General features: G+C 43.9%; 1 protein-coding gene across 1 annotated transcript in view; it reads right to left on the minus strand.

The window, feature by feature from the left end:
- Window positions 1-26,230, minus strand: part of LOC143768179 (uncharacterized) — a 134,235-nt gene that overhangs the window by 56,062 nt on the left and 51,943 nt on the right. The window contains exons 9-13 of the mRNA XM_077256868.1: window positions 7,695-7,832; window positions 7,386-7,565; window positions 7,179-7,302; window positions 6,998-7,095; window positions 6,709-6,799 (exon numbers count right to left, since the gene is read on the minus strand). Coding sequence (XP_077112983.1) covers window positions 6,709-6,799; window positions 6,998-7,095; window positions 7,179-7,302; window positions 7,386-7,565; window positions 7,695-7,832 — 631 coding nt within the window. The remainder of the gene's footprint in view (window positions 1-6,708; window positions 6,800-6,997; window positions 7,096-7,178; window positions 7,303-7,385; window positions 7,566-7,694; window positions 7,833-26,230) is intronic.

Here is a 26,230-nt window from a genome sequence, read left to right on the forward strand (position 1 = left end):
TCCCTATAAAACATTTGATTAATTGACTTTCAGAAGATAATAAATTCTGGGAATCAGATCTTGGATTCACCTTAAACAATGAGACATAATTGTAAATTCTGCTAATGTTCTTCTCTACGTCATATGAGAGAATTATCCAATTTATGGTTATTCACAGGTTGCACCTTCCCTGGCTTTTATGCATAAGATCAGATATATTAAATAATCCATATGTCATTGGTTATTGAACCTGTCGCCGAAATTAACAAATCAGTCTTACTCCCATTAGAAAATTATGATAACCTACCTTCAAATTCAGATTCTGGCTTACAAGTAGTTTCTGAATTCAAATATTTAGGTATAAACCCCTTTCTGACATCAGAAGTACCGTATTTTTCGGACTATAAGACGCACTTTTTTTCCTCCAAATTTGGGAGGAAAGTGTGGGTGCGTCTTATAGTACGGATATATCATGTGGGGAGGGGGGCAGCAGCGAGTGGGATCGCACTGTTATCCCACTTCAGGATGTCCCCGCTGCCGGAATCAGCTGCTGGGGAAAGCACATGGCCCCGCTGATTAAGTGCAGTGAATATTTATTAGCTGCTCCCCGCCTACCGATCAGCTGAGCCGTGAGCCGGGAGCAGCAAATGAATGCTGCACTTAAGCAGGGACACACAGTTTCCCCAGCACTGATTCCAGGGAGAATCTGTGTGTCCGGGGGAGGAGGCAGCAGCAGCAGCAGGGGCCAGGAGATCGCTGTCTACCTGCCTGTGCTGGACGCTGAGCTGTCTGGTGCACAGGGAGGACCTGTGTGATGTCAGAAGTAGGCGGGCTGGAGCATCACATGGCAGCTCAGAGCCCTCCCTCTTCTGACATCATCACAGGTCCTTCAGACTCCCACCTAGAATCTGCAGCTTCCTCTTATGTCCTGCGCTGTGGAAAGGCAACAACAACAGGGAGGGCTCTGTGTGTGCAGCCATGGGATGCTCCAGCTTTTACCTCACCACAGGCTGGCTGGCTGCCACAATTAAGAGGTCAGTCTTTACAAAACACAATAAAGCACTCTGCCGCTCCTTTGGTGAACTATAACTCCCAGCATGTCATAGGATCTGCAGGACATGCTGGGAGTTATAGTTCTCCCATGGGATTTTAAAGCAGCACTCCAGTGTTATTTTGCAGTGCTGGAGTGGTGCTTTCACTATAAGCCCTGTGCCCCCATTCTTAGGGCTCATTTCCACATGCGAGGCACACGTCCGTATCTCGCATGTGGAAACCAAGCTGTGGAGCCGGCACTCCAGAGCGGAGCGTGCGGCCGCATAGGAACACATGGAGCTGCACAGCTCCGCTCCAAAGTGCCGGCGCCAGAGCTTGGTTTCCACATGTGAGATACGGACGTGTGCCTCGCATGTGGAAATGAGCCCATACACTCACCCTCCAGCGTCTTCATATCGTACTTCACAGACACCACACTGGTCCCGCAGCTTCCAACATAATAACATACTATTATATATAATAACACCACATATAATAGTATGTTATTTATGTTATTAAATATTTTACCACTTTTTTTTGCTTCAAATATTTTTTTCCCTATTTTCCACCTCTAAAACCTGGGTGCGCCTTATAGTCCGGTGCGTCTTAGGCTACTTTCACACTAGCGTCGGGAAAGACCCGTCGCTGTGCGTCGGGCCGACGTTCCCGACGCTAGCGTGGTCTCCGCCGCACAACGGGGGCAGCGGATGTATTTTTCCAACGCATCCGCTGCCCCATTGTGAGGTGCGGGGAAGTGCGGGAAGGTGGGGGCGGAGTTCCGGCCGCGCATGCGCGGTCGGAAAAAGCGGACCGTCGGGAGCAAAAAACGTTACATGTAAGGTTTTTTTCTCCCGACGGTCCGCTAACACACGCCCAAGCGTCGCAAAACGGACGCGACGTTTGGCAATGCGTCGCAAATGCGTCGCTAATGTTAGTCTATGACGAAAAAACGTATCCAGCAAGAACTTTTGCTGGATGCGTATTTTCGGCAAAACGACGCATTTGCGACGTATTGCAGTTAACGCTAGTGTGAAAGTAGCCTTATAGTCCGAAAAATACGGTAATAATTTGTCCACGTGCCCTGGGTTTATTTGACCAGTGATGGATCATTATGTCTGCACTATCTCCCGCACACATGGTGGGTGTGTGGGCGATCGCTGCCAGGTGTCAGCTGATTGACAGCTGACACCCGGCAACAAGTGCCAAGAGCGGTCACAGACCGCTCGTGGCAATTTAACCCCTGAAATGCTGTGATCGAACATGGATCGCAGCATTCCGGGAGCCAGCAGAGGACTGGAAGCCTCTCTGCCTTTGGATAGGAGACCACGCGGCATGACTCAGGGTCTCGGTCGTTGCCATGGTGACTCGGTGTTATCATGGCGACATCCGGGTCACCAGAGCTAGGAAACTTGCTGATCATGTCCAGTACATGATGAGCAAGTTTGTCTATCAGTGCAGAGCTGACAGTTGACATACTGCTGCATCCCCATGCTGTAGAAGAGATTAGCCAGCAAAAAATGATAGTCACATAGTGGGACAAAGTAAAAAAGTTAGTACTTTTTTTAAAATAATAGTTAAAATATAAAGAAAAAAAAAATATATAAAAAAAAAAAAATCAAAAGAACGCATCTCTAAATAAATATTTGAATGAAAAAAATATATAAAAAAAAACACTTTGTATAATTATACAATCAGGGTCTCAAACCATATTGCTTCAGAAATGACGCAATATGTGGTTTAGGTACACTGTGGGGCTCAGAAGTGAGGGAGGCATTTTAATTCTGTACAGAATATGCTGAATTTCTTTGGGGGGGGGGGGGGGGGGGTGAGGAACTATTTCAGTTTTCCAGAGCCTTTGTGCTACCAGTAGCGTGGAAGCCCCCTATATTTCCGTTAACAGATGACCTGAGTGAGGGCTTGCTTTTTTTGTGGATTGAGTTGAAGCTTTTTTTGGGAACATTTTACAAAATGTTTGGGATAACATTTATCCAGCACTCTGCGCTGAGTACTTTGGAGTTTCCATCTAAATATCTGAGTGACTTGATTCAGATGAAACCCCCGAGGGATTCATTAATTATGATGAGGCAGCAGAGTTACTCTGGACTCTGTCTGGTCTCTGTTAAGCGGTGTCCTTCTTTTCAGAAGTGCACAAAACTGTGGCCGACGGCACTTTTATGCAATCCTAAAAAGACGGACGCCGCCGGATCACAGGTCAGACGGCGTTCACAGTGCCTCCATCTGCCTCTTTATGGGGAATCTTCTGCCAGGGGTTCCATCTGATTCTGGTAATTCAGAGATTTACACGGAAACCCCGATGTAAGAGCTCAGCGCAGAGCGCAGGATAAATGTGCGCCGAGCCTTACTGCGATCTTTGGGAGGCAGAATGAAAACATCAACATCATGTGAAGAATTGGTTTTATTTATTTTTTACGCTGTTCCTTGTGCGGTATAAGGCTACTTTATTTTTCGGGTCGGTGCGATTACAGCTATACCAGACATATATTGAGTTTTTATGTTTGGCTGCTGTCACACATTAAAATACGCTTTTTATTGCAAAAATTTGTTTTTGCATCACCACATTTTGAGAGCTATAGTTTTTCCATAATATGGCCCACAAAGTCATGTGATGTCTTGTTTTTTGCACGTTTACATTTTTATTGGTACCATTTTTGGGCACATTACATTTTTTGATTGCTTTCTATTCTAATTTTTGGGAGACAGAATGAACAAAAAACATCAATGAAGGAATTTCTTCTGTGGGGCGGGGGGGAGGTTTTATGCTGTTCCGTGTGTGGTAAAATTGATAAGGCAGTTTTATTCTTCAGGTCAGTATGATTACAGCGAGACCTCATTTATATTGTTTTTTTATGTTTTGGCGCTTTTATATAATAAAAACGTTTATAGAAAAAATAATTATTTTTACATCACTGTATTCTGAGAGCTATAACTTTTTTAATTTTCCACTCATGGAGCTGTATGGTGGGTTTTTTTCAGGACAAGTTGACGTTTTCAATGGTACCATGTTTATTTATATCCCTCTTTTTTATCTCGTTTTATTCCACTTTTTGTTCCGCAGTATGATAATAAAGCATTGTTTTTTTATTTGTAGAGGGACAGTTTTATAGGTCGGGTCGTTGCAGACATGGCGATACCAAATATGTGTACTTTTATTGTTTATATTATTTTCATTCTCATAATAATCCCTTTACAAAAAAACCTTTATTGATTAAAAGAACCCACAATTGGTTCACACCACAAAAATTGACTAAATGAAAACTCAAGAACAGCTGATCTGATCAACTGACATGTGCCCCTAACAGCAGCAGGTAGAATTGCGATCCACCCACCCATAGGAGACCTCTATGGTTGTCACTGCCGGATTGCTATGAGCGCCGCCTGGTGGTCGGCACTCATAGCAAGTGTGTAATTCTACTACATACAGGTGATCTGATCATGGCCTGTATGTAGCAGCGCCGATCAAGTTATGGCATCTTCTAGTCTCCCATGAAGGCTTTTGAAGCATGACAAAAGTAAAAAAAAATGTTTTTAATAATATATATATAAAAAAAAAAATATATAAAAAGTTCAAATCTCCCCCCTTTCGTCACATTCAAAATAAAACATTTAAAAAAAAATATCAAACATACACATATTTGGTATCGCCGCGTTCAGAATCGCCGGATCTATCAATAAATAAAAGGATTAACCTGATTGTTAAATGGCGTAGGGAGAAAAAAGTAAAAACGCCAGAATTACGTTTTTCGGTCATCGTGACATTGCATTAAAATAACGGGCAATCAAAAGAATGTATCTGCACCAAAATGGTATCATTAAAACGTCAGCTTGGAGTGCAATAAATAAACCCTCACCCAACCCTACCCTCACTCAAGCTATGAGAACCAGAAAATGTGACTTTCTTTTTTAACTAAGTTTGGAATTTTTTTTTGACCACTTAGATAAAAAAAGAATCTAAACATGTTTGGTGTCTATGAACTCGTAAAGACCTGGAGAATTATCAACCTGTTATTATATCTGAGTCTTAATCGTCTTTTTTTTCTTTTTCTTTTTTTTCCTCCTGTTATTTTAATATATTGTTCTGTATAATGCTCCTCCTGAAGAGGAATTGTTTATATGTACTTCATTACAAAAATAGTTGATTCCATTTGCTCTTTATGATTATGAATACTTTTCGCATTCTGTTCCTTTATTATTATTCTTCTTAATAAAAAGAACATTGAAAGAAAGAAAGACCTGGAGAATTATCATGGCAGGTCAGTTTTAGCATTTAGTGAACCTAGTAAAAAAGCAAAACAAAAAACAAGTGTGGGAATGCACTTTTTTTGCAATTTCGCCGCACGTGGAATTTTTTTCTTCTTTTCGAGTACACAACATGGTAAAACCAATAGGGTCGTCCAAAAGTACAGCTCGTCCCGCAAAAACAAGCCCTCACATTGCCATTTTGACCAAGAAATAAAAAAAGTTATGACCATGGGAAGAAGGGGAGCAAAATAAACGGAAATACCCCTGGTCCTTAAGGCTAGGTTCACATTGCGTTAGTGGGTGTCCGCTGACGGAATCCGTTTCATAGCGGCACTAACACAATGTAACGTATCCGTTAGCGCACCCATTGACCGCAATGTATGTAACGCATGCCATTTTTGGCATGCGTTAGCAAAGTTCCGTTATTTTGTGACGGACCTCGAACGCTGTCTGCAGCGTTTTTGGGTCCGTTCTCGCTAGTGCAGATCGGGCATCTGCGCTAGCGCGATCGCTAAACGCGATCCCTTTTTGGACATTGCGTTAATGCAGTCCGTTAGCGTATGCGCTAAACGGACTGCACTAACGCAATGTGAACCAAGCTTTAGGGGTTAAAAAATAAAAATTCTAAATGTCTCAAGTGTAACTCTGAAGCGGTAGCTCTATCTCATATGGATTCGGATTCCTGGGAAATTAGGGGATTTTGGGAACCAGTTATCACATTTTTTCATAGAGAGGCTGAATATTGTTTTGTCATTTCACTATTTTTTTTTATAGGAGTCAAGATGGATTGTCCTACTAAGGATCTAATTACTTCGTGGTCATTATCTGCAAGGGGAATGATTTTTAAAAACTGGATAACTGCTAACAATAGGTTAGACCAAGTTACACGTTGAAATAAATTAATAGTTATGATAAGTAAAAGCAAAGAGTTGTGGAAATATAGGCAACAATTATTGATTGAAAGGTTTTATCTTCTTTACTCTCTACTCTGAATGAGGGGGTGTCAGGGATGCATTTAAATAAATTATGTATCTAGATTTGAGCATATAAATAAAAGGACTTGGACTGGTGTCTCGTCAGAAAAGCAAGGCCCACCATACAGATTATATTTTTCTGCACATGATTTTCTATGTTGTCAGCACATTCTACGTTCGCTGTCATTGGGCTTTGCAGTTTAGAGATCTGGGAATGTAAGGGTTAACGTCTTCTAATTCCAGATAGTAGGGTGCTTTCTCCAGGCTGTACGCTTTTGTTGAGATAGATCTCACTTCAACAAAAGGACTTTCAATGACCAAAGTAATGGGGACAGTTTGGGGTTAGCAGGAGAATGGTGACTGTTTGATTGTAATATGGTGGTACTACATTGAAGATAAAGCAGCCACATCCAGTGACAGAAAATAATCTGTGACATCTCTGCATTTAGTGGTTACTACTCACCTGTGTGGCCATATGTAGGAATCTCCTCTGTACACCGCTCATCACTCCTCACATGTGTCTCTGTAGTATTAATATGGGTCAGATCTTCACCCTGAAACAAATATTGTAAAAGTCACCGACAGATGGAGAAGTCACATCTATGATCAACTCTAATCCTGCCATCTCCACCGATCTCATTACACAAGTATAAAACATATAATACTGGTGGATAAAACAAGACTGAACACAAGACCTTCACAGCCGTCTACACATCATAGGGGAGATCTCATGACACCTTCTCTCCATCTACCTGATGATCCTGAGGAATATCAGGATTTTCTTGCTTACAGTCCTGAGGAAGAAGAGGACGGGGACATCTCTCTGGTGTTGTCCTCTTACTGGATAGGACTAGAGGAAACACATACAGGGACTGAATTCATTCATTACATACAGATAATTATAGGCCGTGTGTATTTAGTCCTGTCTATTACCTGGTGATGTGAGGGGCTGGGGAACCTCCATCATGACGTCCTTGTACAGATCTTTGTGTCCTTCTAAATACTCCCACTCCTCCATGGACAAATAGACGGTGACATCCTGACACCTTATAGGAACCTGACACATACAATGATACCGTCATACCCCCCATCCCATCATAGCATTACTGTATAATGTCCCAGCATTCCCAGCAGTGTCACCTCTCCAGTCAGCAGCTCAATCATCTTGTAGGTGAGTTCTAGGATCTTCTGGTCATTCATGTCCTCATGTATTAGGGGGTGAGGTGGAGGCCCAGTGATTGGGCTCAGGGGTCTTCCCCATCCCTCAGACACAGGGGCCTGACAGCGCTCACTAGAGGTCTTCTTCACTACTGTGTAATCCTGGTTATGGAGAGACAGATTAATAGATCTCACTACAGACATTTCCAGAGTCCTCACCTCTCCAGTTCTGTCCATCTGTTATTCCCATAGATAAGAATGATGTAATGTGACGTCATCAGAATCTCTCACCTCTCCAGTAAGCCGGAAGAGGATCTCTAGGGTGAGGTGTAATATCCTATCCACCATCTTGTCCCTGTCCATCTTTGAGGGGTCAATCGGGAAAATTCTCCTATATAGAAGATCTCCACCGAGAGGATCCGATATTATAGGAACCTGAATGAGAAGAAGATGACGATGTAACATCATAAAGATCTCATGTAATAATACAATTACTGGAGATAATAAGGGGAAACATATGAGGAGATAGAATGTGTAGATGTTGTATTCTTAAATCACATACAATGCAACATTAGTCAGTTTGTGCCATTCACTAACTTGGTCACTGCTTCTTACAATCCATGCGTATTATTGCTTACCGGGGATGGTGGCTGCGGTGAAGCGAGATCCCAGGGTCGCTGCTGGTGGAGGCAGAAGTGGGGCGATGCTCCACACCCCAGACTGCATCTGCACATGCGCTGCCCCCAGCAGCCATTTTCCCAGAGTCCATTGCATAGCAAACCATGTAAGTGCGGGGGCTCTGGGCTTTCACAAAATGTCGACAGAGCCTCCGCCCCACAGAACACCAGCAGCGTTGCACATCCGAACTCCCCTTTCTCCCAGTCTGGGGTGCACCTCCACCAGCCGTGACCTGGGATCTCGCTTCACCGCAGCCACCATCCCCGGTAAGCAATAATAGGCATGAATTGTAAGAAGCAGCACCATTTTATTTTTTAAAAAAGTTTTTTTTCCTAATTTTCTCCCCAAAATTTGGGTTGCGTCTTATAAACTACAAAATATGTTACATCACTATAGGGAAAACAATCTCCCTGCACGGTGTTGGGGAAATCACGTCCACAACGACTTTATTATACTCTATTATCCTATACAACTATCGTGTGGTGATTATCTCATATGTCCAGGATTCAACTGTACTGACATTAAGAATGGGGCTAAGGGAGTATTTAATATCCAGTAAGGTGGGTGGTACCAGACTGCGGGGGGCTGGGTTGTGGACTCGGTAAACCTAACCTCCGACTCATCAATTTCACTGACTCCCGACTAATCCCACACCACTGCCTTACTACTGAGCATGTACATCATCTGACACGCACAGATTCATCTCAACTAAAAGCAGAAATTCTCAGATCAGAAACAGAACAAACATTTATAGGACATTTCATAACTTTCCCAAATTATTATTAAAACATTTACAGCACATCCTGCACTGAATTACTGAGTCCAATTTATTATATATTTTAGGAGTAGCTCCATTTCATACTGACTCCACAGACCTAGAGGACGGCACCATGTAGTATCATACTGTGTGTGGGGGGAGATGGCGGTACTGTGGGAACATTATACTGTGTGTGGTGGGATGGCGGTACTGGGGGAACATTATACTGTGTGTGGGGGGATGGCGGTACTGGGGGAACATTATACTGTGTGTGGGGGGATGGTGGTACTGTGGGAACATTATACTGTGTGTGGTGGGATGGCGGTACTGTGGGAACATTATACTGTGTGTGGGGGGATGGTGGTACTGTGGGAACACTATACTGTGTGTGGGGGGGATGGTGGTACTGTGGGAACATTATACTGTGTGTGGGGGATGGCGGCACTGTGGGGACATCATACTATGTGTGGGGGGATGGCGGTACTGCGGGAACATTATACTGTGTGGGGGGATGGCAGTACTGGGGTGACATTATACTGTGTGTGGGGGGATGGCGGTACTGTGGGGACATTATACTGTGTGTGGGGGGATGGCGGTACTGTGGGAACATTATACTGTGTGTGGGGGGATGGGGGTACTTTGGGAACATTGTACTGTGTGTGGGGGGATGGCGGTACTGTGGGTTCATTATACTGTATGTGGGGGGATGGCGGTACTGGGGGAACATTATACTGTGTGTGGGGGGATGGTGGTACTGTGGGAACATTATACTGTGTGTGGGGGGATGGGGGTACTGTGGTGACATTATACTGTGTGTGGGGGGATGGCGGTACTGTGGGTTCATTATACTGTATGTGGGGGGATGGCGGTACTGGGGGAACATTATACTGTGTGTGGGGGGATGGTGGTACTGTGGGAACATTATACTGTGTGTGGGGGGATGGGGGTACTGTGGGAACATTGTACTGTGTGTGGGGGGATGGCGGTACTGTGGGAACATTATACTGTGTGTGGGGGGATGGGGGTACTGTGGGAACACTGTACTGTGTGTGGGGGGATGGCGGTACTGTGGGTTCATTATACTAAATGTGGGGGGATGGTGGTTCTGTGGGAACATTATACTGTGTGTGGCATGGCGGTACTATAGTAATATTATTGTGTGGGGTCCAATAAAAGGGCACTGTACTGTGTGAGAAAAATGTGTTTCAATGTTTCCTGTTTTTCATAGTTAGGTCATATGTATCTATCAAAGGAAAAGAAACAAAAAATATTTAATTCTTAGAAGGTGACAACAGAAAAACACCAAAAAAATAGTCTCTTCCTGAAGGGGTTACTGCCCCACCGCCCAGTAATGGGGAATCTCCAGCACCTACCTCCACCTGCAGAGCCGAACACCACATATATGGCTGTTCTGTGCGCACAGGACCTGTGATGAGGTCACAGGAGGGGAGGAGTCAGGGGTCACATGATCAAGGGCCTCAGTGTATGCAGGACTCTGCTGTGCTGGTTGTCATGGTGCTGGATGAGGGGAAGTTTATGTGTGGGGTCAGGAGGGGTTTACAGGGTGGAAGTAGCAGAGCCGTGTGTGTACGAGGTGTACGGAGCAGAGCCGTGTGTGTACGAGGTGTACGGAGCAGAGCCGTGTGTGTGCGAGGTGTACAGAGCGGAGCCGTGTGTGTACGAGGTGTACGGAGCGGAGCCGTGTGTGTGCGAGGTGTACGGAGCAGAGCCGTGTGTGTACGAGGTGTACGGAGCAGAGCCGTGTGTGTGCGAGGTGTACGGAGGGGAGCCGCGTGTGTACGAGGTGTACGGAGTGGAGCCGTGTGTGTACGAGGTGTACAGAGCGGAGCCAGGTGTGTACGAGGTGTACGGAGCGGAGCCACGAGTGTACGAGGTGTATGGAGAGGAGCTGTGTGTGTATGAGGTGTACGGAGCGGATCCGTGTGTATGAGGTGTACAGAGCGGATCCGTGTGTATGAGGTGTATGGAGGGGAGCTGCGTGTGTACGAGGTGTATGGAGCAGAGCCGTGTGTATGAGTTTTACGGAGCAGAGCAGCATGTGTGCGAGGTGTACGGAGCAGAGCTGTGTGTGTACGAGGTGTAAGGAACGGAGCCGCGTGTGTACGAGGTGTATGGAGCAGAGCTGTGTATGTACGAGGTTTACGGAGCAGAGCCATGTGTGCGAGGTGTACGGAGCGGAGCTGTGTATGTGAGATGTACGGAGCGGAGCCGCGTGTATATGAGATGTACGGAGCGGAGCCGTGTGTGTCCGAGGTGTACGAAGCAGAGCTGTGTGTGTACGAGGGCTAGGGGCTCATGCTGCACATGGGGAAGCTATGGGGGGCTCTTACGGTATATAGAAGGGGCTGTGTGCGGGTTCATACGATATATAGGGGGATGTCAGCATACTTAATTCTGCTCAACATTAATACATTTAAGATTAATAGAAACTCATTTTCATTAATATGTTAGTATAATTTTAATATTGATTTCCACCTATTAGCACAGTGACACCATCTGCAGCAAGTTGATGCTGCAGCTCTCTGGAGGTGGTCTGAGGATTGTCCTTGACTGATCTCACCATTCTTCTTCTCTGCCTTTCTGTTGTTTTTCTTGGCCTGCCACTTCTGGCCTTAAGAAGAACTGTACCTGTGTTCTTCTATTTCCTTACTATGTTCCTCACAGTGGAAATTGACATGTTAAATCTCTGAGACAGCTTTTTGTATCCTTCCCCTGAACAACTATGTTGAATAATCTTTGTTTTCAGATCATTTGACAGTTGTTTTGAGGAGCCCATGATGCCACTCTTTGGAGGAGATTCAAACAGGAGAACAACTTGCAAGTGACCACTTTAAGTAGCTTTTCTCATGATTGCATACACCTAGCTATGAACTTTAAAGCTCAATGAGGTTACAAAACCAAAAAAAGTGATTTAGTTAGTCAGTAAAAAGTAGGTAGGAGTATTTAAAACAAGAAAATGATAAGGGTGCCCATACTTATGCACCTGTCAAATTTTGTTTGAATGCAGATTGCACATTTTCTGTTAGCACAATAAACCATTTCAAGGCAGAAACATTACTGTGTCCAACAGTATACCAATACCAATCATACAAATATACATACATAAACAATAGGGGTAAACACTGGGGAGTGGAGGATGGGGTTAAACCAAAGTAGCAAAAGTAATCACACTCAAAACCTAGCAACAGTCACAGATAAATCCACCAAACTCCTTCTCAACAGCAACCACCAGCCATGCAGCATAAGCTAACCACTGATAATGAGTGCTAGCCAGGGCCCAGATTATCTAGGAGATGGGAGTGGCTAACAGTGCACAGCTGATAGCCTTAAGGCAGGAAAGCTTCCAGGAGCTGTCACCTGAGAAAATTAACCCCTGCACTGCTAAAAAATGTACACTGTTTAATATGAAGGTGAAGTGTTTCTAATCACTGTAGGAGTAGAAGAAATCAAATGTTGCCGTTGGCTCCTCTCTGTTGCGGTAAACCCGTGACAATTAGCCCCTCATATTGCCTTTCTATACAGTGTGGGAAATAAGTATTGATCCCTCGCTGATTTTGTAAATTTGCCCACTGACAAAGACATGAACAGTCTATAATTTTAAGGGTAGGTTAATTTCAACATTGAGAGATAGAATATCAAAAATAAAATCCAGAAAATCACATTTTATAAATTTATTTATTTGCAGTTTAAAATAAGTATTTGTTCTCCTACCAACCATTAAGAGTTCTTTCTCCACAGACCAGTTAGACGCTCCTAATCAACTCGTTACTTGCATTAAAGACAGCTGTCTTACATAGTCACCTTTATAAAAGACTCCTGTCCACAGACTCAATAAATCAGATTCTAACCTCTACAACATGGGCAAGACCAAAGAGCTTTCTAAGGACGTCAGGAACAAGATCATAGACCTACACAAAGCTGGAATGGGCTACAAAACCATAAAGTAAAATGCTGGGAGAGGAGGAGACAACTGTTAATGCAATAGTAAGAAAATGGAAGAAATGCAAAATGACTGTCATTCGCCATCGATCTGGGGCACCATGCAAAATTTCACCTTGTGGGGTGTCCTTGATCATGAGGAAGGTGAGAGATCAGCCTAAAACTACATGGGGGAACTTGTTAATGATCTCAAGGCAGCTGGAATCACAGTCACCAAGAAAACCATTGGCAACACATTACGCTGTAAGGGTTTAAAATCCTGCAGTGCCCACAAGGTCCCCCTGCTCAAGAAGACACATGTGCAGGCCTGTCTGAAGTTTGCCAATGAACACCTGGATGATTCTGTGAGTGATTGGGAGAAGGTGCTGTGGTCAGAGGAGACAACAATTGAGCTCTTTGGCATTAACTTCAACTTGCTGTGTTTGGAGGAAGAGAAATGCTGCCTATGACCCAAAGAACACCGTCCCCACTGTCAAGCATGGAGGCGGAAACATTATGTTTTAGGGGTGTTTCTCTGCTAAGGGCATAGGGCTACTTCACCGCATTAATGGGAGAATAGATGGAGCCATGTACCATAAAATCCTGAATGACAACCTTCTTCCTCCGCCAGGACATTAAAAATGGGTCGTGGCTGGGCCTTCCAGCAAAACAATAACCCAAAACATATAGCCAAGGCAACAAATGAGTGGCTCAATAAGAAGCACATTAAGGTCATGGAGTGGCCTAGCCAGTCTCCAGACCTTCATCCCATAGAAAACTTACGAAGGGAGTTTAAGCTCCGCGTTGCCAAGCGACAGCCTCAAAATCTTAATGATTTAGAGATGATCTGCAAAGAGGAGTGGACCAAAATTCCTCCTGACGTGTGCAAACGTCATCATTAACTACAAAAAACATCTGACTGCTGTGTTTGCCAACAAGGGTTTTGCCACCAAGAATTAAGTCTTGTTTGCCAGAGGGATCAAATACTTATTTCTCAATGCAAAATGCAAATAAAGGTCAAAAATGTATACAATGTGATTTTCTGGATTTTATTTTTGATATTCTCTCTCTCAATGTTAAAATTAAACTATCCTTAAAATTAGAGACTGTTCATGTCTTTGTCAGTGGGCAAAGTTACAAAATCAGCAAGGGGTCAAATACTTATTTCCCCCACTGTATATAATATGAGCCCACACACTGTCTTCCATATAAAGCAAGAGCCCCCTAATTAAAGTATGAGCCACCACATAGCCTCCTAAATACAGTACCATATGAGCCTCACATAACCTCTAATATATAGTATGAGCCCCCACGTAGCCTACTATAAACAATATGAGCCCCCATGTAGCCTACTATATACAGTATGAGCCCCAACTAGCCTTCTATATACAGTATGAGGCCCACATAGCCTCTTATATACAGTATCAGCCGATACATAGCCTTCTATATACAATATGAGCTCCACAAAGCCTACTATATACAGTATGAGCCCCACATAGTCTTCTATACATGCAAGCATCCCATACATATAAGAAAAAAAACAAACAACCGTTTCTCACCTCCTTTCATTCCTTTAGTGCTGTGCTCCTGTCTCCGCTGCACTGTCTCTCCATGTAGCAGATGTGATGTAAATATGTCATTCTGTCTGCGGTCTCACACGCTGAATGGTGGAGGAAGAAGCCTGTGTTTCCTTCCTCCACCAATCACACATTCACCACTGTCTGCATCCTGAGGATGCCGAAAACGGTGACATCGGATGACGACAGTGGACAGGCGGTGGGAGAGGGCATGGTGCGGCCCATGGGCCACTGTTTTTAGCCCTTCGGCTGCCTCAATCCAAGAGCCGGACTAGGATAGCCAGAGGGCCAGATGTGGCCCACAGGCTGCATTTTGCCCAGGTTTGAGGTAGAGGAAGGTGCAGACAGCCTTCTTTTAGGCTATGTGCACATGTTGCGGATTAGCCTTAGGAATTTCTGGTGCGGATTCTGCATCTCTTGGCAGAAAACGCAGCTGCAGATTTGTCGTTTTTTTGTGCGGATCCGCAGCATTTTTTGGCGGTTTTGCTGCGGATTTTTTGTGGATTTTCAGCGTTTTTTACTTTCCATGCAACCACTGGAGATGTGATGCAAAACTAAAGGCTCAATAGACTAAATATATTAAGTAATAGACTAGATACTAACAATGCAATAATGCTAAAATAATAAAGACACAATTTTTCTATACACCTGCATGAAAGGTGTAATAAGTAATTACAACTTCCTGTGGTTCTTGAAAATTAGAGCCAATCAACAAATTTAAGAATCATATTCATTTTCAGCACGACAAAATTAGTTAAGTTCAGCTATTTTCTTCTCTGAACCAATTTGGCTGTAGAACAGTGTAATCACTGCCTGGAGGTGGGACCGCTTAGGGGATTGAGGCCCTAAGCAACTGACCAGTCTGTCCCCCTCTAACGCCAACTCTGACTATCACATATCTATTTCTCCACAAGGTCGGCATAGGTCCAGAGGACAAAAGTCCAAAGTGTTTAGAGGAAGATGATCTTATACACATACTGCGAGATTATAAATTCTTTTTTAGAGTAAGTTATTACAATTGTATTATCATAATCAACAGGTTTGGTTGGAGACATCAAGGTTTCTTTCACTAGGGTATTTATGTAGAACTGACACTGGACACACAAGGTAAAACTGTGGTAGGACCTTTATTGTTTCTTGCACATATACAACTAACATTTAGATGGATTCAGACGAACGCTCCTACAAAACCTGGTTAACAAAGTCATTACTACAGAACTTTATGAGAAAGTGATTTATTCTAAAAGACACACCAAAGCCCAAAATGAGAGAATCCGGGCCCCGTGGCTGGATACTCCGGATCTGGACTCCAGCATGTTAGTACCAGACGGGGTCTTTGCCTCTGGGGCTGCTCTACTCGGTATAAGGAGACCTTGATCGTTCACACAGAGTGTGTGAGATATTAGAAACTGCCTAAATATGAGGACTATGTCTGGTCTATAGGTCATTGCACAGAGAACAATGGCGATAGTGCTATTCTTCTGTATAAAATATGTGATGTTTCTGTAGCCCTAAAATTTCCTGTAGATGAAGCCTCTGTTCAGTAATTCAGGTAAGAAAAAATAGTGTCACTTATTAGCAAATAAAGAGCTGACTTTTTATTTAAGCATGAAATTGCTAAACCAGGCAGATGAAAGCTCAGTAGACCGAGGCCATTTCACGTGAATACACATTTTCTCAAAGTCTTAGATGAGGCCTATGTTCATGCAAAATGGCATTGTCCGCTGGGTCTTCATTTCCCCAGTTTAGTAATTTCATGCCTGAATAAAAGGTCAGCATTTTATTTGGTACTGAGTGTCGCTATTTTTCTTACCTGGATTACAACATAGTTCTTACTATGGGATGAGCACCACTACCTGCGTGTCCTTTTCTACCTGCCCTGTGTGGTGTTATAAGATCTTTGGATGGGCGTTTCCCTCTCTGTCCTACCAAGTAGCTGTTATCTGCAGCTTGCAGTGTGGGTGAGCTTTAACCCCTTCACCCCCAAGCCTGTTTTCCCCTTCATGACCAGACCAAATTTTAGAACTCTGACCAGTGTCACTTTATATGGTGATATCTCTGGAATGGTTTCAACAGTTCCCACTGATTCTGAGATTATTTTTTCGTGACATTTTGTACTTTATGATACAGTGGTAAAATTTCTTCGATATCACTTGTGTTTTTTTGTGTAAAAATAAAAAATAAAAAAAAATAATAAAAAATAATAAAAAAAATAAATCGGAAATTTGGGGAAAATTTGCAATTTTCAAACTTTTAATTTTTATGCCCTTATATCAGAGAATTATGTCACACAAGATAACAGTTCCCACAGGTCTATTATACATCAGCTACATTTTTTAAACATTTTTTTTGGTTAGGAAATTAGAAGGATTAAAAGTTGACCAGCGATTTCTCATTTTTATGACAACATTTACAAAGCCATTTGAAGTGAATTTGAGGGGTCTATATAACAGAAAATACCGAAAAGTGACAGCATTCTGAAAACTGCACCAGTCAAGGAGCTCAAAACCACATTCAAGAAGCTTACTAACCCTTTAGGTGCTTCACAGGAGCTGAAGCAACATGAAAAAAAAAGTGAACATTTAACTTAAATTATTGTTAAACTTTAGATCACATTTTTTATTTTCAAAAGGGTAACAGGAGAAACTGGACCCCATAATTAGTTGTGCAATTTCTCCTGAGCATGCGGATACAACTGTTTGGGTGAACGTTAGAGCTCAGAAGGGAAGGAGTGCCATTTGACTTTGTGAATGCAAAATTAGCTGGAATCATTCGCGAACTGCAAATCGCTTTAGAGAGCCACTGATGTGCCTATACAGTGGAAACCCCCACAATTGACCCCACTTTGGAAACTAGATCCCTCAAGAAACTTATCTAGATGTGTGGTGAGCACCTTGAACCCCCAGGCCCTGCACAGAAGTTTATAGCGTTGAGCTGTAAAAATAAAAATCACATTTTTTAAACAAAAAATGTTGTTTTAGCTCCAAATTTTGCATTCTCAAAAAAACAGCACAAGAAAATGGACCAATAAATTTGTTGTGCGATTTCTCCTGAGTATACTGCTATACCATATGTGGTCGAAAACTACTTTTAAAGGGAACCTGTCATCCCCAAAATGGAAGGTGAGCTAAACCCACTCTGGAATGCTGTAGATAAGCCCCCGATGTATCCTGAAAGATGAGAAAAAGAGGTTAGATTATACTCTCCCAGGGGCGTTCCCGCTGCGGTCCTGTCTGATGCGCATCATGGTCTGGGGCCTCCCATCTTCATAGGATGACGTCCTCTTCTTGTCTTCACGCTGCGGCTCCGGAGCAAGCGTACTTTGTCTGCCCTGTTGAGGGCAGAGCAAAGTACTGCAGTGCGCAGGGCCTCTCTGACCTTTCCCGACGCCTGCGCACTGCAGTACTTTGCTCTGCCCTCAACAGGGCAGACAAAGTACGCTTGCGCCAGAGCTGCGGCGTGAAGACAAGAAGAGGTCGTGATCATAAGAAGATGGGAGGCCCCAGACCGGACCGTGACGCACACCGCAGTGGGACCGCCCCATGGGTGAGAATAATATAACCTCTTTTTCTCATCTTTCAGGATACATCGGGGGCTTATCTACAGCATTCCAGAATGTTGTAGATAAGCCCCTGATGCCGGTGGGCTTAGCTCAACTCTCATTTTGGGGGTGACAGGTTCCCTTTAAGGGTCAGTGCAAAGCTCAGAAGCAAAGAACTGCTATATTGAAGTTCATATTTTGCCACACTGGTTTGACAGTGCCATGTAACATTGGCAGAACCCCTGAAGTGCCAGAACAGCAGAACGCCCTATAAGTGACCCCATTTTAAAAACTACACCTCTCAATTAATTCATCTAGGGATGCAGTGATCATATTGTGTCACAGAATTTTAAACCATGGGGCTGTGAAGAAAAAAGAACTACTTTTTTACCACCCAAATTGTACATTTTCACATACGGAAATAGGGAAAAATGGCACCAAAATTTCTCCAACTGCCATTGCAGTGACCAGTACATTGTTGTGCCCAGTATGTTATAGTCACCTGTATGTTGCAGTGTCCTCTATTTTGTAGTGCCCAGCTCATGCCTCTGGAGTCAAGGACCCATAAATTCTCATCTCTACAGAAACGCCAAACACGTGGACACTAAATGTGGTCTAGGCACACTGGAGGTCAGAAAGGAGAGGGGCTTTTGGATTTGGGAGGGCAGAATTTGCTAGATTTATTTTAGGGTGCGAGGAGCCATACCACTTTTCCAGAGCCTTTGTAGCACCAGTAACATGGAAGTCCTCTATATTTCCATTAACAGATGATAGACCTGAGTGGGGACTTGCTTTTTTTGTGGACTGAGTTGAAACTTTTATTGGGAACATGTTACACGTTTCAGATCACATTTATGGCAGCTTATTTTCCTTAGCGCCACGTGCACCAGTATTGTATGCTATAAGCCACGAAATTCAATTAGGCACACTTTGCAAATTCAATGGATAAAGATGTGGCTTAACAAATTATATCTACGGATTCTGGTCGTTTATACTTAGACACCGTAATACCATACATTGCAACAATCACTTAGTGAGTGTAATATATCAGTAGCAATATGATTTATGCTATATACCAGTTTGTGAGCACATTATATCAATACATCTACATGTAGTGTGGTCTGTCCAGGTCACAGCGCTTTTTTTGCACACTGCACTATTTGTCCGGGGTTGCACACGTTCCCCATGTTGTCTGTATCCTGTACCTTATGTTTAATAAAAATCTTTTTCTAATCATCATATTGGATCATTTGGTCGTGTTTTGTGGGTTCCACAAATTGTTCCCCCCCCCCTTTTTTTCTCTATGGTTAATTAACGACTGATCCGTTGAATGTCCATATATACTAGCAAATGCCATACATGTGTATGTATATACATGTTTATGCATGCAATCTATGATAGATAAAATGCTGCTAGGTACCATTCTTGTGGTGTATCGGATCACATTTATGCAGCAAGCTACGGGTTTCAGTCTAAATCTGAGTGACACGATTCAGATGAAACCCCGGAGGGATCCATTCACAATAAGGAGGCAGCAGTTACTCTGGACTCTGTTTGGCCTCTGTTCAGCATTGTCCTTCATTTCAGAAATGCACAAAATTGTGGCTCATGGCACTTTTATAAACGCTTAAAAAACGGGTACCGCCGGACCACAGATCAGACGACGTTCGCAGTGCCTCCATCTGCCTCATTATAGGGAATCCTCCATCAGGGGTTTCTGTTTGCATCAGGTATTTCAGAGATTTACATGGAAACCCCAGTGTAGAGCTGTTAAATATGCTTATTTTGCACATTTATTTAATCAGGACTCTTTACCAGATGCGATGCTCTTTTTTTTTTTTTACTCAGATAGATTTTTATTAAGAATAATATCACAGTATTCATAGTACAATAATACTTTCATTTTAGATTTTAACAGTAACAAACCCCAACATCACCAACTTATCCCCCCACCCCCATCCCATTTAGACAGCTCACACTCATTAACATATCCTCCAAAGATGCATATTAGCCATTATCCCCAACCGTAACCGCGTAGACAATACTTCCTCCAGATAAAGGCCCCCCAAAGCCTTTCCCCTCTTATCCACCTTATAGTTCATTTCCAGCCAAGGAGTCCACAATTTGTCAAACACCCCAATTTTCCCCCTTTTTTGTAAACCCCTTTTTCCAGAGCAAGACCATGCTTCACCTATTTAAGGTATTCTCCTCTTGAAGACGGTTCCTTTTATTCAATTCCTTGCTATTACCTTTCAAGCCATATATATTAATCTAGCGATTGCTCTTTTCAGGGTATTATCCACTTTAATTTCTTCTACATAACCCAGCAAGCAAACCACCAGTCCCCTTGGTACCACACATCTATAAGCTCCTTCCACACGACTCAAAACCACCAGTCAAAAAGCAGCCAGTCTTGGACACGTCCACATCATGTGAAATATTCCCTCATTTTCATTCTTACACCTCGGGCATTCAGAGTTAGCTTGCAACCCTGCCTTATACAAAACATCCGGAGACTTATACACTCTATGTAAAAAATAGAGCTGAGACAACCTATAAGGTTCACACAGTGACAATTTTGGTATCCATTCCAGCACAGATTCCCACGTTTCATCCTCCAAGCGGCCCAACTCTCTTTCCCATTTAGCCCTCGCATTGATCGGGAATCCCAATAAATAAGTATATAATAGATCTCTATATAAGGAGGAGATAACCCCCTCGTAGTCCCTTCTCCACACACATATTCCAGCACTAAATCTGCTTGAATTTTAAGGCAGTCCCCCGTTTTGAGCTCCAAACGCGTGCCTCATCTGCGCATACTGATAATCCCCAGAAGCCTTAAGACCATACTCCAATTGCAACTGGGAAAAGGATTTCAGCTCCCCTGCTCTACTATCTGATAAACATATCGTATTCCCTTGGCCTGCCACTCTGATAGAACTCCCAACTCCATAAACTCCGGTAAATTATTATTATACCATAACGGAGAAAACCTGGTCAAACATGTAACCCCACAGCTTATGTATCAGAAATATAGTTGGATACATTTTCCCAAGCGCACCCAAGGATCCATCTTCTAAGCACTGTATTATTGGACATCTTTTCGTCACCTCCATCAGATGCTGTACCGCACTGGAAGACGCCTCATGCGCCCAGCCCTTTAAATGTTGGCACTGGGCCGCAAGAAAATATATTTCAGGGTTGGGCAAAGCCAATCCTCTATCTTCCTTGGGTCGCTGAAGCATCTCCAATCTGATATGAGGATGCCGTTTCCCCCATACTAAACTCCTGAATAAGGAGTAAATCTGCTGATATTTCCCATGTGGTATCCAAATAGGCACGTTGTGGAGATCATATAATATCTTAGGCATCAGAATCATTTTAATGTGATTGACTCGGCCCACCACTGACAAATGCAGTTTAATCCAAGCACCCACCTTCGCCTTAAGAACCCCCAGAACAGGAGTCAGATTCTTATGCAGATAGTCTGTAACCGGCGTAGAGATCCAGATCCCCAAATATTTAAATTGATCTACCACCTTAAGTCGCCCTCCATTTACAGACTCACTCACCTCATCCCCTACGTCGTCAACTTTAAACAAAATTGACTTACTCCAATTTATCGTCAACCCTGATTAAGAGCCATATCTGTTATGACCCCAATGGCAGAGGGTCTCAGAAATAATTACTAAGTCTGCAAACACAAAAAACCAGCTCATAGGGCAGTGGTAACTGAGCTGACCATATATCTATCTAATCCTAGCAACACAAATAGCAGCAGCCGGGGAACGTGCCTACGTTGGTTCTAGACGTCTCGCGCCAGCCGGAGAACTAACTAACCCTAGAAGGGAAAAGAAAGACCTTTCTTGCCTCCAGAGAAAAGACCCCAAAAGTTGGATACAAGCCCCCAACAAATAATAACGGTGAGGTAAGAGGAAAAGGCAAACGTAAGAATGAGCTAGGTATTTAGCAAAGAGAGGCCCACTAGCTAATAGCAGAATATAGTAAGATGACTTATATGGTCAGCAAAAACCCTATCAAAATATCCACGCTGGATATTAAAGAACCCTCGAACCGTCTAACGGCCCGGGGGGAGAACACCAGCCCCCTAGAGCTTCCAGCAAAGTCAGGAATCACATTTAGTACAAGCTGGACCAAAAATAAGAACAAAGCAAATAACCAAAAAACAAAGAAGCAGGACTTAGCTTAATATGCACGAACCAGGACCATCAGGCAGGAGCAAACAGAAAGGATCTGATTACAACGATGCCAGGCACTGGACTAAGGATCCAGGAAGTTTATATAGCAACACCCCTGGACTAACGACCCAGGTGGGTGCCAAACTGAGGAAAGACAATCCCAGAGTCATATCACTAGTAACCACAAGAGGGAGCCAAAAAGTCTAATTCACAACAGTACCCCCCCCTTAAGGAGGGGTCACCGAACCCTCACCAAGACCACCAGGGCGATCAGGATGAGCGGCGTGAAAGGCACGAACTAAATCGGCCGCATGCACATCAGAAGCAACCACCCAGGAATTATCCTCCTGACCATAGCCCTTCCACTTGACCAGATACTGAAGCCTCCGTCTGGAGAGACGAGAATCCAAGATCTTCTCCACCACGTATTCCAACTCGCCCTCAACCAACACCGGAGCAGGAGGCTCAACAGAAGGAACCACAGGTACAACGTACCGCCGCAACAAAGACCTATGGAACACGTTGTGAATGGCAAACGACACCGGAAGATCCAAGCGAAAGGACACAGGATTAAGGATTTCCAATATCTTGTAAGGACCGATGAAGCGAGGCTTAAATTTAGGAGAGGAGACCTTCATAGGAACAAATCGAGAAGACAGCCATACCAAATCCCCAACACGAAGTCGGGGACCCACACCGCGGCGGCGGTTGGCAAAACGCTGAGCCTTCTCCTGTGACAACTTTAAGTTGTCCACCACATGATTCCAGATCTGCTGCAACCTATCCACCACAGAATCTACCCCAGGACAGTCAGAAGGCTCCACATGTCCCGAGGAAAAACGAGGATGGAAACCAGAGTTGCAGAAAAATGGCGAAACCAAAGTAGCGGAACTAGCCCGATTATTAAGGGCAAACTCAGCCAACGGCAAGAAGGTCACCCAATCATCCTGATCTGCCGAAACAAAACACCTCAAATAAGCCTCCAGAGTCTGATTAGTTCGCTCCGTTTGTCCATTAGTCTGAGGATGAAAGGCAGACGAAAACGACAAATCAATGCCCATCCTAGCACAAAAGGATCGCCAGAACCTGGAAACAAACTGGGATCCTCTGTCAGACACAATATTCTCAGGAATGCCGTGTAAACGAACCACATTCTGAAAGAACACAGGAACCAGATCGGAAGAGGAAGGCAGCTTAGGCAAAGGCACCAAATGGACCATTTTAGAAAAGCGATCACATACCACCCAGATGACAGACATGCCCTGAGACACCGGGAGATCTGAAATGAAATCCATGGAAATGTGTGTCCAAGGCCTCTTCGGGACAGGCAAGGGCAAGAGCAACCCGCTGGCACGAGAACAGCAAGGCTTAGCTCGAGCACAAGTCCCACAGGACTGCACAAATGACCGTACATCCCGTGACAAGGAAGGCCACCAAAAGGACCTAGCCACCAGATCTCTGGTGCCAAAAATTCCCGGATGCCCTGCCAACACCGAGGAATGAACCTCGGAAATGACTCTGCTGGTCCACTTATCAGGAACAAACAGTCTGTCAGGTGGACAAGAGTCAGGTCTACCAGCCTGAAATCTCTGCAACACACGTCGCAAATCAGGAGAAATGGCCGACAAGATAACTCCCTCTTTAAGAATACCAACTGGTTCTGCAACTCCAGGAGAGTCAGGCACAAAGCTCCTTGAAAGAGCATCAGCCTTCACATTCTTTGAACCTGGTAAATACGAGACCACAAAGTCAAAACGGGAGAAAAACAATGACCAGCGGGCCTGTCTAGGATTCAGGCGTTTAGCAGACTCGAGATACATCAAATTTTTGTGATCAGTCAAGACCACCACACGATGCTTAGCACCCTCGAGCCAATGACGCCACTCCTCAAATGCCCACTTCATGGCCAGCAACTCCCGATTGCCAACATCATAATTCCGCTCAGCAGGCGAAAACTTCCTAGAGAAGAAAGCACATGGTCTCATTACCGAGCAACCAGGGCCTCTCTGCGACAAAACGGCCCCTGCCCCAATCTCAGAAGCATCCACTTCGACCTGAAAGGGAAGTGAGACATCAGGCTGGCACAAAACAGGCGCCGAAGTAAACCGGCGCTTCAACTCTTGGAACGCCTCCACGGCTGCAGGAGCCCAGTTAGCAACATCAGAACCTTTCTTGGTCATATCCGTCAAAGGTTTAACAACGCTAGAAAAATTAGCGATAAAACGACGGTAGAAGTTAGCAAAACCCAAGAACTTCTGAAGACTCTTAACTGACGTGGGTTGAGTCCAATCATGAATAGCTCGGACCTTGACTGGGTCCATCTCCACAGCAGAAGGGGAAAAAATAAACCCCAAAAAGGGAACCTTCTGTACTCCAAAGAGACACTTTGAGCCCTTAACAAACAAAGCATTCTCACGCAAAACCTGAAACACCATCCTGACCTGCTCCACATGTGAGTCCCAATCTTCAGAGAAAACCAGAATATCATCCAGATAAACAATCATAAATTTATCCAGATACTTCCGGAAAATATCATGCATAAAGGACTGAAACACTGAGGGAGCATTAGAGAGCCCAAAAGGCATCACCAAGTACTCAAAATGACCTTCGGGCGTATTAAATGCTGTCTTCCATTCATCTCCTTGCTTAATGCGCACAAGGTTGTACGCACCACGAAGATCTATCTTGGTGAACCACTTGGCACCTTTAATCCGGGCAAACAAGTCCGACAACAGAGGCAAAGGATACTGAAATTTAACAGTGATTTTATTCAGAAGCCGATAGTCAATACAAGGTCTCAAAGATCCGTCCTTCTTGGCCACAAAAAAGAATCCCACACCAAGAGGGGAAGAGGATGGATGGATATGCCCCTTCTCCAGAGACTCCTTGATATACGAACGCATTGCGGCATGCTCAGGTACAGACAGATTAAATAGTCTTCCCTTAGGAAATTTACTACCTGGAATCAAATCTATGGCGCAGTCACAGTCCCTATGAGGAGGCAGAGCACTGGACCTGGACTAGCTGAATACATCCTGATAATCAGACAAATACTCAGGAACTTCCGAAGGAGTAGAGGAAGCAATAGACACCGGCGGGGAATCAGCATGAATTCCCTGACAGCCCCAACTTGACACAAACATTGCCTTCCAATCCAAGACTGGATTGTGGGTCTGTAACCATGGCAGACCCAAAACGACCAAATCATGCATTTTATGCAGAACAAGAAAACGAATCACCTCCCGATGTTCAGGAGTCATGCACATGGTTACCTGTGTCCAAAACTGCGGTTTATTTTCCGCCAATGGCGTAGCATCAATACCTCTAAGAGGGATAGGATTTACCAACGGTTCAAGAACAAAACCACAGCGCTTGGCAAATGACAGATCCATAAGACTCAGGGCAGCACCTGAATCCACAAACGCCATAACAGGGTAAGAAGACAAAGAGCAAATTAAAGTCACAGACAAAATAAATTTAGGTTGCAAATTACCAATGGCGACAGGACTAACAACCCTTGTTAGGCGTTTAGAGCATGCTGATATAACATGTGTAGAATCACCACAGTAAAAACACAACCCATTCTGACGTCTATGATTTTTCCGCTCATTTCTAGTCTGAATTCTATCACATTGCATTAAATCAGGTGTTTGTTCAGACAACACCACCAGAGGATTAGCGGTTTTGCGTTCCCGCAAACGCCGGTCAATTTGAATAGCCAGCGCCATGGAATCATTCAGACTTGTAGGAATGGGGAAACCCACCATCACATTCTTAATGGCTTCAGAAAGGCCATTTCTGAAATTTGCGGCCAGAGCACACTCATTCCACTGAGTAAGCACGGACCATTTCCGAAATTTTTGGCAATACACTTCAGCTTCATCCTGGCCCTGAGAAATAGCCAGCAAGGCTTTTTCTGCCTGAACTTCAAGATTGGGTTCCTCATAAAGCAATCCGAGCGCCAGAAAAAACGCATCAATATTTGCCAATGCCGGATCTCCTGGCGCTAGCGAGAAAGCCCAATCCTGAGGGTCGCCCCGTAAGAAAGAGATAACAACAATTTTAACTTGCTGAGCTGAATCTCCAGATGAACGGGGTCTCAGAGATAGAAACAATTTACAATTATTCCTGAAATT

This window comes from Ranitomeya variabilis, chromosome 4, assembly GCF_051348905.1.
Source record: "Ranitomeya variabilis isolate aRanVar5 chromosome 4, aRanVar5.hap1, whole genome shotgun sequence".
Taxonomy (NCBI): Eukaryota; Metazoa; Chordata; class Amphibia; order Anura; family Dendrobatidae; genus Ranitomeya; species Ranitomeya variabilis.